At 39.8% G+C, this 14,949-nt stretch overlaps 1 protein-coding gene across 1 annotated transcript; it reads left to right on the top strand.

The window, feature by feature from the left end:
* The first annotated feature begins 10,255 nt into the window (after nucleotides 1-10,255).
* On the top strand, nucleotides 10,256-13,940 carry rnf26 (ring finger protein 26). Its single transcript, XM_083913514.1, has one exon. The coding sequence runs from the start codon at nucleotides 10,620-10,622 to the stop codon at nucleotides 11,967-11,969; it is 1,350 nt and encodes a 449-aa protein (XP_083769640.1). The 5' UTR covers nucleotides 10,256-10,619; the 3' UTR covers nucleotides 11,970-13,940.
* Nucleotides 13,941-14,949: the final 1,009 nt, after the last annotated feature.

Raw genomic sequence — 14,949 nt, 5'->3', positions numbered from 1 at the left:
AACTGAAGACATTGCAAAGAAATAACAGTCCTTAAGTCTTTAACAGGCTGATGATTTTGAAATGTGTGTTGATCAAACATATATTTAAAAATTCTCTTCAGTTTAAAGCTGGCGTTTGGCACAGTTGTGAAGACCTGAGAGGCCAATGTGTGTTACAAACAATACAATACTTCCCCAGACATTGCACAGATAAAAACCTCAAACTGTGGATATAGTTACAACAACCGTTCAATCTCTGTATTATTTGATCACGTGTGAACTATCACAACCTGTGCAGCTGGAAACAGATCAAAGAATGGTGGGACATGCAATGAAGACTGATCTCTATAACCTTTGCTGCTGGAAAACATCACCGTGTCTGCCGTCCGCGGCTGCCAAGTGGATTGCCTCTGAGCGCAGGTCAGAGCCGCAGAGGAAGGAGCAGGCGGTGATACTAAACTCACTACTGAGAAAGAGTCTGCAGCGGAGATGAGGTCCGCTTCAGCTGGAAGGTAAACCTCCTCAGAGGAGATAGTTTTCCAGAAGGATGGAGACGTTGGCTGGTTAGTTGTTTTTTGGAAAAGTGGAGAATGGCTAATTTACTTTATGGGCCTTATTTCATTTTGCTTGGATCAGGACATTTGGTCAAGGCCATTATCCTGCTTCAAGAATATTATCTTTTGGTTTGTCAAAAAGTTGGGATTGATGTGTGCTTTGTTCTCACTGATCTATTTCAAATTGCGTTTTTTAAAAGATATGCTTTCTATTTATTTTTATTTGGTGGCAACCAAATAAAGAGGCCGTGAGAGAGCCTCAGGGAACTTTTTTTCTGCGTATTTCTCTGCCAAACTCTTGTGAAAGCCTTCTGTGTGCGGTAGAGAAGCCTGGGGTGTGTCAGGCAAAGACACACTGACAGCCGCTTTAATAAAATTATTAAGAATCACTGTCTGATGAATCACAGGCTGCCATAGAGGATATGGGTATTTTCTTATAATGATAAATTAAAGTGTAATCTCAACATAACACGTTTTTTCTTGACATAGCTTATAGAAAATAACTAGTTTGTATGGCATGGTGTGTTTTTTTCCCAATGCGAAAGGCCACGCAGGAAGATGGAGTGCAGCGCTGGCTGTCAGAATGGAGGTTCACATTTTTAAGTTTACAGACCCCTTATGAACCAAAACCCTTGGCCTGTTTCCAGTCCTAATGTTAAGTAAAACTAACCAAGGTTAGGGTCACCACTTACATTTACCGTACAGACATGAGAGCGGTATCCATCTTCTCATCTTACTCTCTGCAAGAATGTAAATAAGCATATTTCCCAAAATGTTGAACAATTCCTTTAGTGGCCAAATGTTTTCATGGTCTCTCTCTGCGGTTCTTTATTTCTGGGGTTCTGCTGTTTCCAAATGTTCAAAGTAGGTGAACAGAAGTAAAACAGAAAGGCAGGAAGAAAGTGTGTCTGCTTTTATGGGTGCTTTTAGTCGAAACATCCTAAAGCTATCAAAGGGGATCTGTTGGTGGAGATACGAGCGCTGCCATCTGCTTTCATGGAAATATAAGGCCAAAACTGATAACACATCCTAACAGCTCTATCTTTAGGCTGTGAAGTACTGTTTCTTCTCTCAATCTGGCCTGGGTTGCTGCATTGCCGCCCCAGGGAGGGTAACAATTGCAATTGTTTGATGTTTCATGTTTTGTCCTGAGAAATATACATTTTGACTGAAATTGCTTTAGGGGTACATTATACATTTTATCTAGAGAACAGTATATATCAAAAAACTAACATATAGGCTACAGAAAACAACAGGGAGGCCAGTCATTGTATGCTTTTAAAAAAGAGATTCTATATGAATGTAAATAAGGGAGTAAACCACCGTGTTGATGTTTTCATTTCCTTTGTGGTGAAGCACAGTCCTTATGGTGCGTAGCGATAGCAGAGAACTAAGTGTTCTCAAAACAACGGCATTGTTCTGCCACTCAAGGTCACTGAGTTATGACCAAATCTTCAAGGCTGCTATGTGGCGTGACAAGGTATATGGGTCTACACACTCACTGGTGATCAAAGAACAAATTATAAATACTTGATTTTTTCTGAAATATTGTTGTTTTTAATCTTTTAGAATTTGTCAGAATATCCACTTTGGCTATAGCACTGCTGTACTGGCATGTTTTTTTTAAATAACCAAGGCACTTTAACAAAAACCTTTATTTGTGAAAAAAAAACAGTGAGCAAAATCAGAGAACAGTAACCATTGTGTCAGAAGAGAAGATTTAAACAATATTTTCTTAGGGCTACAGGATTCAAAAAAGAATAGGAAGTGTAGAGGCCCTTGCTTTGAATGACTTCAGCACATCTGCTCCCACAGGACATCACTAGTTTCTCACACTGCTCTGGTTTGATCTTGGTTCATTCTTCTTCAGTCTCTTCCACAGTTCAGTAACTGTAGTGGGTTTATTAGACATTACTTTGTCGCCAAGGATTTTCAAGAGATTCTCTATGGGGTATGTATCTGGACTATGGACTGGCCATTTCATTGTTTTAATATTCTTAGCTTCAAGGAACTGCTTTACCTGTTTTGCAGTGTGACAGGGGCATTGTCTTGTATGGAAATTGTAGCTGATTGGGAGACAGTTGCAGTGAAGGTATTGCATGTTGCTGAAGGAAAGGTCTGACACTCAGCTTAAAGGGGGAGATGTAGTAAGGGCAGAAGTATAGAAAAAGAAGAAGAAGAAGAAGAATTCCTCTATTAGTCCCGCAACGGGGAAATTCAATTTTTTCACTCTATTATTGTTATTAATGTTACACACACACACGGGTAGCTGTACAAGGGGCCCAACTCCTGCTGCAGAAAACATCCTCCCAATCATGACATGACATTTCTAAAGTTCAGTTTATTTGGGTCTAAGGGAAAACATTATGTTCAGCGTCAGACTGAGGAAAGACTGAACACAAAGTGTCTAAAGAAGTCAGTTAAATTTGGAGGAGAAAGAGTCAGAGTCCAGACCTAAACCCCGTAGAGAATCTCTGGAAAATCCTTGGCGACAAACTAATGGCTAATAAACCCACTACAGTTACTGAACTGTGGAAGAGACTGAAGAAGAATGGACCAAGATCAAACCAGAGCAGTGAGAGAAACTAGTGATGTCCTGTGGGAGCAGATGTGCTGAAGTCATTCAAAGAAGGGCCTCTATACTTCCTATTCTTTTTGAATCCTATAGCCCTAAGAAAACATTGTTTAAATCTTCTCTTTTCACACAACTGTTCTCTAATTTTGCTCATTGTTTTTTCACAAAATAAGTGCCTTGGTTATTTAAAAAAAACATGCTAGTACAGCAGTGGTATAGCCACAGTGGATATCTTTTCAAATTATGAACAATAGAAAATAACAGTATTTCGGAATAAAGTATAAGTATTTATAATTTGTTCTCTAATTTTTAGGTTTAGAGAAACCATATTTTTATTGCATTTCCATATGATATTAGTATCATAATGTGTACAGCAGATCTTTTTTTTTCTTCTTTTTACTGTATATTACTATGCGTGCCTCTGCCCCCTTGGGACAAAGAAAGTATTTTTGAATAGAATTTTTTTCCCTCTTAAAATTCCTCGCAGACAATTTGCAAGACAGTCCCCCTTTCACCCTTTATTTAATATGATACATCCTGCACAGTCCATTTGGGAATATCAGAGGGCAATGGGTTTGGGAATGAGACTGAAAAAGGAAAATAGCAGGAAAGGCAAAATCCCCTCCCCCACAGAGTTCCCAGGACTGCAAAACCCTGAAACATGTTTCACAACCTGCTGACAGAGGGAATCCTCCAGCGACAAACAAACCCAATCAATCAAATCAAAATCTTGAACCTGTTTTCCTCAAAATGGTTAAATTAGAGCAGTTGCATACATACTGAGTAACTTAAAAACAGGTATTTTATCCATCCTGGAGTATTCACGGCCGGTTTTAGCCGTGCATTTGGCTCCTTCAAAGAAATAGTTCAACATTATAGGAAATAAGCTTAATAGCTTTCTTTGCAGCTCGTCTGTGGGATATTATAGAATAACAGCCTGCAGCTGAGTAGCTTAGCTTAGCATAGACGTCACTGTCCAGTCAGCAGGTTTGTTCAATGCAGTTTGCCAGTATATAAAATGTTTTCAGAAACGCATTTTAGTGTACCATTTAGCTGTAATTTAACAAAGTTTGTGACCCGGGCAGCATTGATTTCCACTGACCAAGCACATTTCATGGCTCTGATTGGTTGTAGGTCTATCCAATTGCGTCCAGAAGCATTTTGCTGCCCCTTAGGAATGGAAAAAACTGAGAGAGCCCAGATTAGACTTCCTGCGTCACTAGCCCCTACATGTAGTTTACTCTGTAGTTGGCAGTAAACTGAGATTTTGTTCACAGAAACTATCATCATCTACCTACCAGTAATGACAATTGTAGTTTTATGCGACTATGTGATAAATTGCATTGTAGGATTGTTATCAGAAAGACACCCCTTACTGACATCAAGCAGCTTTACAGGTGATTTATTTTACATTCAGACAGAGCTTGGCTAGCTGTTTCCCTTTGTTTCTAGTCTAAATGCTAAGCTATCCATCTTTTGGCTGTTGCTTCATACTGTCCTATAGGCAAAAGAGTGGTATTCATCTTGTCATCTGACTCAAGAAAGTGAATAATTATAGTGCTCATAGAGCTTTGCTCCTTTGAGATTCCCTCCTAATGCACTGATTTGAGCGTCCTTTCCATGCACTGCTGTGTGCCATTCTTTTGTGATTGATGATTACACATGACTTCTACTTATCTCACCAGGGCTCACAGCGCTGTGCTCATGGGCTAAGGAAAGCCAGAAGGAAGGAAAGAGAGGAAAAGAAGTCATTCTTTCCGAGGCCAGACGCAAGAGCAAGTTGTTTCGGGGGGTAGTCTGCCCGGCATGAGAGGTGGCTATTGTCCGAGTTGCTCCAGAGAACAGGGGGCTTTCGAGCGTGCACTGGTGTAGTGAGGGGGCTTGGGGGAAGAGTGGGAGAGAAATTTGAATTTCTGCTCAACTCCGTCACAACAACAGGGATTGTGACAAAGAGACACTTTGATAACTGCATGGGCCAAGAATTGAACATTGCTTCTCCATGGTGATTATATGTAATAGTGGCATTCATCATAATAAATCCACCCACTGACATGTTTCTTCAGTGTTTCAGCCTGGGAAGACGTTGGTATTAAGAAGAAGAGAAAAAGAAGATAATGAGTAAAAAAGGTTAATGTCTTCAGTTTAGTAATGCAACTTTGGGTGATTATAAGTAAAGGGTAGGAAAATAAAAATGTTTTTTATCAAGTCCTGTCTAGATTTTAGTTCTAAAAAAATCTTATTTTCTTTAAAAACAATAATGAAATAAATCTCTCAGGGTATAGTTTCCAATAGAAATGAAGGGTTTTCAAAGGATGAGCATCTGATCTTGAAACGTAAAAAGAATAAAGCAGATCACTGAAATAAAATCAAGACAAATTAAAATGCTAAAACATTATTTGCATTACAAAATGTTTCACTTGTTGGGAAAAAGAGATGCTACTGACACAAATTTAGTTTATTGGAAGTATAGCTTTAATTCTTTCAAAATACAAATATGTGTAGTGTAGGCCCAGATATCTATTTTGCTCCTTAACATGATAAAGTCATGATGCAATGTTGGATGTATCATAATTTTCTTTCATGAAAAAGATCATATTTGACGGGTAAAGTGCATTTAATTCATGATTATTATGTAGTTTAATGAGTTAATGAAAATGTTTTCAGTTATTAAAAAGGAAACACACTGGATGGTTACAGCTTCACATGTAAAGAGTTGTTCTCAGTTTCATGTTGAAGCTGAAAATATCAGTTAAATAATTGATTAGTTGATGAATAATTATTTTTGATGACTAATTATTTCAGTTATTTTCAAGCTAAAATGTTAAAATCTTCCAGCTGCTCACGTGTGAGAATCTGCTGCTTTTCTGTAATAAGATCGTTAGGTGAATATTTTGAGGGTTTCGACTGTTGTCGGTGTAGCCTGTTACCTTGGCCCAATTTTCTCACTATTTTCTGATATTTTATAAGCAAATTGGTTCACTGAGAATATAACCAGCACATTTATTAATCATGAAGACAATCGTTAGTTGCAGCCATATTGGAAAAAAACGTTTGGGTTACTTGGCTGATGCATAAATTAGGTTCAATCAATCAGTTAGTTTTATGATTTAACAAATGTTCTCACATAGTGGTTTTTTTTCTTCCAGAAATAATGAGTCATGAAGCAGGAAGTTGCTTCAATCTGCAACTCATGAACATCCTGCAGATGCACAGACAGGGTCCTGTGAAGACAACTCAAAGAACAGGAATGTCCCACTAAGTGACCTCCAGTCTTAGTCATCCTATTCATATCTTTCTGAGTCACATCAATAAAATCGTCACTGTGTCTTTTCCTGAAATAAGTCTTTTATCCCGTTCCTCATTTTCCCACCTTTTGTCTGCATCTTCCATCACTTCCTCTTTCGCCTGCTCAGCGAGTCGTGGAGGCAGCGGGTTTGAGGCGGAGGGTTGGTGAGGAATGCAGGGTCCTGCTCTGGGTCTCGAACCAGTATTCACTCAAGTGATTTCTACTGTTTGGAGTTTATGCTTTTCCCAGAGAAGCTTCTGGTCTGCCGCCTACCCCCTGTCCTTTTTCTAAAACACACACACATGCAGAGATGTACTCTGAATATAAATTTCTGTGAGTCCAGTGAACTGGCTGGCAGCCAAAGTCATCATTAAATCTGATGATCTGAACTCTACATCCCAAATGAACCACACAGTCTGGGAACTCACCAGAAAACTTGAAGTCACGGCCATAAAGACTGACTTTCAAGATTGTTGAGGGACCAGTCTGTGCAAAAAGGATTAAAGGTCACTTTGGACAGGGTGTTGGAGTTTAAACGTTATTTACCTGCAACCTGTAAGAATATGAACTTCATCCTATAGTTCAATGGTCGAGAAATGTTCTTATGATCACTTTCTTGCCGAGAGTTAGATGAGAAGACTGATACAATTACATGTAGTGTAAATATGAACCTACAGCCAGCAGACAGTAGCTTTGCTAAGCACAAAGACATGAAACGGGGAAAAATCCAGTCAGACTGTGTCAAAAGGTAACAAAAGCATGGGCTTGTCCTCGATTAAAGAAATGAGTCGACCCTGACCCGACTAATTGATTAGTTTATTTAATCGACAGATATATATAAAACTGAGTTTCTCCACGCAGAATCATGCAAAAGCACAACATTAAACCTTGTGCAAACAGATATGTACTCGTAAGTTTCTAGTAAAATAAGACATTCACCATGAAAAAAGCATTAAAAAATTACTAATCAACTAAAGAAATCTTAGCTGACTAAGACCAAAACGACTGCTTAACTCTAAAGCTCGCTAATTCACACATTATATTACATTTGTTTAATTTCTATAAAAAACAATGTGTAATAGTTAGTCTTGTCTGGTGATAGTGTTTAATTCTGCTTTTAAAAGTCTGATAACTAACACCAATTGTTCTCTCAGAAAAGAGCTTGAAACTGTACAGGTGGTAATTTCCTTCAATCTTTAAGACTTTATGGATAACATTTAACTCTACATAACAATATTTAAGACACTACAGCAGAACACTGGTAAATATATTTCAGCTTCCCATGGGGCTTACAAAGAGCATCAAACAGTTGTTTCTTGGGAATGGAAGAGCAGACAAAGAGGTGGAAGGGCAGGTCAGACGCTCAAGTTTCTTTAAAGGTGGAAATGACTCAGCGGGCGAGAAGCCTAATTGCTGTAAATCATTCATCCGTGGGCCCTGGGTTCCTTGAAGGAAGCGCGTCAAGGGGTTGGTTTGTCTTGTTGTCTCTGTTTCATCCTGTGTCTCTTGTTTCCCATGTTTCCCATGTTGGTGTGCCTATATTTTCACTGCCCTTTATATTTTAAGATACTTTGCATGTTTCAACTAAACATCTCTGAAGAGACATTTTCCAGGTGTTAGTTTAAGATACAGAAGATGAACAGCGAGTGTTAAAACCAATCTGTGTCTCAGCTCAGCTGGGTTGGCTTACTTCTGCTGACTGAGTGAATGTGATGAGCAACATCAAGACTGCTGACAAATCTGGAAGCTGCACACTTTGGTAGCTTTGGTAGCACTTAGGTAGCTGTACTGTGGATGTTGAAAGTTAAAAGGTCAAAAGTTTTCTTGGTTCCACTAAAAATCCTCCATTATCTTTGCAAGAGGCCACTCAATATGGAAACCTGTGAGCTGAATGATCTCCTGAGTCCCAATTAAGCAGACACGTAACAGTGTAGTAACCATTAGGGACACTTAAAAGAGGCTGCAGGAGGTTTCAGATGAAAGCAAGCCTTTTGCAACCCCTCGTCATGTAAAGAGGAAGGATTGGGTTGACCAGAAAACAAACAAAGGAAACTGACGACTGGCCGCCTAAAGGACCACAGGGAAGGTTAGCTACCATAAAAGGAGCAGGTCTAGAAGCTCCCTGCCAGAGACAAAGTAGTGCACAAGACCTTTTATAGCTTCTTGCACTGCTCCTACATTTCCCTGTTGCATCATTAAATGCTTAAACAAATGCTGTTTGTCAAGTGTCCAAAGGTTCGGAACAGGATTTCCCATGATCATATCTGACAGAGTTTCCCTTTGCTGGTATTGAACAGCTCAGATGTGGAGGATGAAGCCCAAGGCAAGGAAGGAAATACTGTTGATATTGTTCAGGACTGCAAAGCTTTTGTGTTTCATTGTCGCTAAAGTGGCTGAGGTAATGGGAGAGTACGGCTCAACATTGTGTTAATGTTAATGGAAGGACTTTTGGAAACTGGAAAAAACACGGTGATGGCAAGACAGATCACAACGCTGAAAATAGACTGCAGTTGTTTTCATTTCTCTCAGAGGTTTCTAAGAAACAATACAAATAATTTGAGTTTCCTTCCTTACTTCCTTATTCTATACACAATTTCTTAAAGCTCAAGTCCGTAACTTTCTATTCAATATATGTTTTGTTTTTCATGTTTGCTCAATCTGTCACTATATCCTGACAGCAATATGAGACAGAATAAAGCGTGTAGCTCTACCTCCACCTGCTGCTCCCTGAGAGCTCCTAATGGTATCTGCAGGACTCCACCGTCACTGACATAAAACAACAGAAAGAGCAGAGGTCAATGACTGCTCTGTACTCTGATCTGACTATGAAACAAGGTGATCAAATGTGAATCATGATTCTGTATTGCTTATTTCTCACAAAACTATTTCTAGAAACACATTTTAGTGTACTATTTAGCTGTAAAATGAGAAAGTTGTGATCAAGTCGAGCCAAAACAAAGCATTGCCTCACCGGCCAAGCAAATAGAAGAAGAAGAAATAATAGAAGAAATAAGAGTCATAGAAATTAATTACACATAACTAAACTGATCATCAGGGACAACAAAGACCCAGTCTTTGTGTCAATGTATATCATGTCATATTAATGACTAATTTTAATTTATATAGATTATGGACATGATATTTCGTTAATATAGTATTGAAATAATACATACATTTATATTTTCTGCATTATTGTTAATTTTACTATTATGTTATTAATCTTGTGTATATGTCCGCAACATTTCTACATTTCATAAATTACTGTTAACGTTATAATTTGTATTTACTTTATAAAAGTGTATCAATATTTTCGTTTATATGCATATAATTGTATTTTAAACTTGCATTTTTATAAACTTTATAATAGTGTATTTATATTTTCGTCTATATGCATATAATTGTATTTTAAATATACATTTTTTTTTTTTTATAATTGTATGTATATTTCCGTTTATATGTACATCATTTTGTTTTATACTTACATTTTTATTGTCTTTATAATAGTGTATTTATATTCTCGTTTACATGTATATAATTGTATTTCAAATTTACATTTTTATTTACTTATTAATAGTGTATTTATATTTCCGTTGATATGTATATAATTGTATTTTATTTACATTTTTATTTACTTAATAATAGTGTCTATATTCTCGTTTACATGAATATATATATATAATTTTATACTTACATTTTATTTACGTTATAATAGTGTATTAATAGTTTTATTTACATGTATATAGTTGTATTTTCAAACTTACATTTTTCTTTGCTATCTTATAAAAACAGCTGACCGGAAGGAAGTTGAGTGGTCAGCTGCCTCGACACAAACAAACATGGCGGCCACGGTAACGACGGTAAACACATCGAAGCTTTGTGAGTGCTTTTCTTCGTCTCTCTTGCTTTTTGCCTTTTGTTATTACAGATTACACATTTGTGTAACTCGACCTTTTTAACTAGTCGGGTGTTTCCGGGACCACGTTGTGAACAGAAGAGCCTACAACGAAAGCAGGAAAGCCAACGGAAGTGTTTGAAACCAGTTTGAAACTAAACATCCGCCGCTGTGAACGCGTGTGTGTTTACTTCAGTCGCGCGTCGTTTTCAGCCGAACAAACACGAGGGAAACATGACAACTACCAACTGTTTCGTCCTTTTAACGGAACGAGGTCTTCTGCGCTGCAAGCTGGCGGTCTGAACAAGATGCATTAAGGCAAGATACACTACCATGGGTTTGGTGAATTTTGTAATCTCCACTGTGGTAAAATGTCTGGACGCCGCCTGTTTACTGCTGGACCTGAATTTCGTCATCGTCCACACCGTGGTGCGGACTGTCCTGGCGGTTATCACCTTTATAACCAGCCTGCCCACCCTCCTGCTCAACTCAGTGGCGCAGCTGGGAAACCTGACCGTGTTCTGCTTGATGTCCCTGGCAGAGGCGTCGTCAAACGCAGCCCAGGGTACCGTCACCATGCTGGGGAGCTTGGTGCTGGCCCTGGAGGGGCTGCTGGAGAGCCTGAAGATGGTTGGTTACCTGTCCATGCACGTGCTGCTTCGTGGGAAGGAGCACCTGTATCGAGGTCTGCTGTGGGTGCTGGAGGGCTGTGGCATCGCTGTCAGCCTGGTGGTCTACTTCACCAACACCGTGGTCAACTTTGCACTCATTGCCACGCAGAACGTTTACGCAGTGGTGGTCAGCGTGTGGCAGACGGTCTCCAGCCCGCTGCAGAAGGTGCTGGAGTTCACACTGACCTCCTTTACCTTTCTGTACAGCAGCCTGGCTGGGACTTCGGCTTTCCTGTGGTCCCCCTGTAAGTTGATGTTGGACTTTGTGGCCTCGCTGGTTCATATGTTCATTAGCATCTTCATACTGAACATATATGGTTTCCTGCTCACTGTTGCTATCGCTCTAACCACCACGGCCTACCTGAATCCAGAGCTGACCCGACAGGCTGCTGCGCGAATCGTGGATTACATTCACTCTTTTCCTGCCTTGCACAGACTTCATCGGGCTCTCCGTCGCCTCGCTTCAGCCTTGAGGGGCGCCCCGCGTTTTGTACGTGGTGCCATTCGGCGTCTTCGAAGAATACTCCACCACCTCTACCGGCTAGAGCGAGGACTTTGGCAGCAGCTGTCTCGACTCAGCAGCCAGCTAGGTCTGGCTCTGAGGACGCAGCTCAACAGGGACAACAACAACAGAGTACGCGGCGATGGGGACCCTGGAGAGGAGAGGCGGGACCCACCGGATGGAAGAGCGGGAGACGGAGCCCACCAGGAGCTGCAAGGTTTGGTGTTCCCCTCATCAAGCACAGACAGACCACTGAAAAAGCAGTCGTCTTCGGGCAAAGACAGTAAACATCTGCCTGCTGAGAATCTGCTGACTCTGTTGAAAGAGCAGGAGGACAGGAAAAAGTGTGTGATCTGTCAGGACTGCACCAAGACGGTGGTGCTGCTGCCATGCAGGCACCTCTGCCTGTGTAGAGACTGTACGGACATCCTGTTGAGGCAGCCCATACACCAACAGAACTGCCCGCTCTGTCGGCAGATGATCCTCAACACTATGGACGTGTATCTATGAGGGGCCAACGGATGGGGATCTGTGGGCATCTGACGGAGCAGCCAATACTTAAAATTTTACCACCACTGAAATGACGTTGTATGACTTGTGTTTTTACTCAGTTGTGTTAAAAGATACGTCTGATAATATTCTACATGTTTCTTGCTGTCAACAAATCCCACCATAAAACCAACACGTTTTTCCTGCTTCCTTACCCTGACGGTGGCACTCGGCCCCGAGCCTGTTTACTCTCACTGAAGATGTAAATCTGTAAAAACAGTTCAAGGTGTTACTTTAATTCTCAAACAGTGCAAACGGATGTAAATGGGTAGATTTTGACTTCACAGACGATACTTGCTAGTGAGGTGAATTCAGTATCGGTTCATCAGAATTTACAGGATTTATTGATAGTTAAAAAAAATAGAGAATATCATCAAACTATCTTTTAGAATCTGGCTTCAGATCTGTGCATTTCTGAGATCAGTTTAGAAAATAAAAGCTAAACAGAACACATACTGTACCCCACTTCCATATGAAATACTAACTGTATTCAGTATGTACGGTACAATAAACCAATCTTGTACTGATTTTGCAGTTAGTATACAAGACATCAACATACTTAACTGTTTCTACTAAAGGAACAGAAATGATACAACACTTGTGCCGTCGCCTGTTAATCAAACTATAACATCAAAATGCCACTTAAAGGTTTACACCATCATTCATAATTAGTTTTATTTTCTCTACTTGCGAACAGCTCCTGCCTGTCTTTTGTGCATTGCATTGTGGGAGAAAAGTATCCGTCAACAGTATGTTTTTTGTATGCACACAAACATGACACATACTGTATATCCTGCTCAGAATTACAGTAGTTTGTAGTATGGACTTGGGACACAGCTACAGTCTCCGTTTTGGCTCTAAGATGCACCTGTTTAGATACTCCAGTATTGCCATGTTGAGTCTCAGGTCTCGTAGCCATGGTAACCCGCCAGTGCCCTCTCTAATGTTGAAATGTTTACCACCGCTTAAAAGGTCTTAAATGTTGTGCTTTCAGCGGGCCAAGCTGTGAACAAGATCAGATTAACTGTGCTTTATTGCATGAATATACAAATGACTCCACACGTACGTATGAATGATGTGTGTCACAACGAATTCAAAGCTACACCATGACCCCTTTTTTGTTCTGTTGTAAAAAAAAAAACAACCTTTTACCAATTTAAATATACGTATGTAAATGATGACCACTTCTCGAGGAGCCATGTAAAGAAGCTTTGTGATTTGTAATGTTCCAGTCAGCTTTATTCCGTTTATTTGTTCTATTGATAGGGCTCGTTCCACTCTTCCATCTGAGGCACATTACAGTCCCCACCAACGCATAATCCATAAAAGGTTTCCTCTTTCCTTTGTCATTGTGATGAAACATAGATTTCTGTTGTGTAAAAGGACGATAAACTAATTACAATTGAATTTGTCGCAGTTGAAAGCTGAAATGTTGATATTGATCAGGGTTTAAAGTTTACAGGGCACAGTTGTGACGCCATTGAATGTGTTATTTCTGGTGGTGGGTGGTGCAGAGTCAAATCTGTCTTTTCTTTTTTTTTCTTAAAATAATTTGTATGCTTTGAAGAAATTGATTTCTGCATTGTTTTTGCTGTCGGAGCTTTGTTAATACCGATTACTGACATTATTATGTCCCCTACTACATTAACAGGTTTCATTAATGAGGGTGATCTGAATGTCAGTTTTTGAAAAGGTTGTAAATGATTTCTAAAGACCAGGCTGTAGTCATTATAGTAACATATTCCTGAAACGCCAATGGCATTCCTGACTCAAGTTTGCAGTGGACCATCATCTTTTGTTACCTGCAGTTTGTGGGATAATGTGATTCACAGAAATGAATGTAATTCGTGTTTTGTTTTTTTTAATTACAAATGCTGTGGCTGCCACATAACTGGCGAGTCTTCTGTTCATAATAAAACAACTGAAACTGTCTCTTGTGATCTTCATCAATCCAACGCGTAAATATCCTTGTAAATGTTGTCACAGCTGGACTCTTAGACGGCGAGGAGACACATGGGTGTAACAACCACTAAAGTAGAATTATTAGGGTTGGAACAAACTATTATATTAACTGACTAATTAGAGCTTATGATCTTGATTGATTAGTTAATCATTTAGTCTAAAGAAAGTCAAAAAATAAACAGCCATCACATGTTTGAAGAGCCCAAGGAAATGTCTGTCCTTGTTTTGTGCTTTCTAAAGACAAATAGGTGTAAAAGCGCATACTGAAGAGATATGAAATAAAAGCATTTGCTTTAGGAGCAAAAAAAAGAAACATAATAAAAAGATAACAAATTACGCCTCATCGGGCCCAGGTGTGTCCGATGATTGTGCTGCCTTCAGGTGCATCTCACAACAGACAGAGAGGCAAGTTTTTCACATTGATGTGTTACATTAGGGGAAAGCACCGGTGTACACAAAACAACGATGGCTGGATTCCATTTAGCTGCTTCAGTATCATGCCGGAGCCATCTTTAATGTCATTAGTAACACCTGTGCTTTGTTCCACTTTGACAAGCTGTTAGCAATCAGTAGGGACGTAAAGCAGAATCACATTCCTACCAACGTACTGCAGTGGACTGAAGCTCACATAATTTAAGCTTTGGCCTCTGTGTCATTTACCAAATTTGTTTTCTACTGACCCACCATTTTTTCATGACGTTCACACAGCCTGCTTTCTGCCCCCAGTGGCTTTCACATGCAGATTTTTACAACGTACAGTGGGAAGTACAGTACATTTCCACAGGGCCGGACACACAAGATGACAGATTCCTTCCACTTGTCGACGATGTATGTGAAAGCAGAGATAAGGCAACCGTTGAGTCCAGAGATAGCTCGACTTTGATGTCTTGCATCTGCGAAGATAAATGTTTGGGGGCTGCAGTGGGGTTTGCAGGGCTAGAGGAGTGGGGTTCCTAATGGTCATGTGGGACCACTTCCA

The sequence above is a fragment of the Echiichthys vipera genome (genome assembly GCF_963691815.1).
Source record: "Echiichthys vipera genome assembly, chromosome: 5".
NCBI classification, from domain to species: Eukaryota; Metazoa; Chordata; class Actinopteri; order Perciformes; family Trachinidae; genus Echiichthys; species Echiichthys vipera.
Note: the sequence above shows the minus strand (reverse complement) of the source record. Positions and strands in the feature narration are given on the sequence as shown.

What these genes read in the sequence shown, in the direction of transcription:
- rnf26 (XM_083913514.1), top strand. Translation starts at nt 10,620, where the DNA reads ATGGGTTTGGTGAATTTTGTAATCTCCACTGTGGTAAAATGTCTGGAC.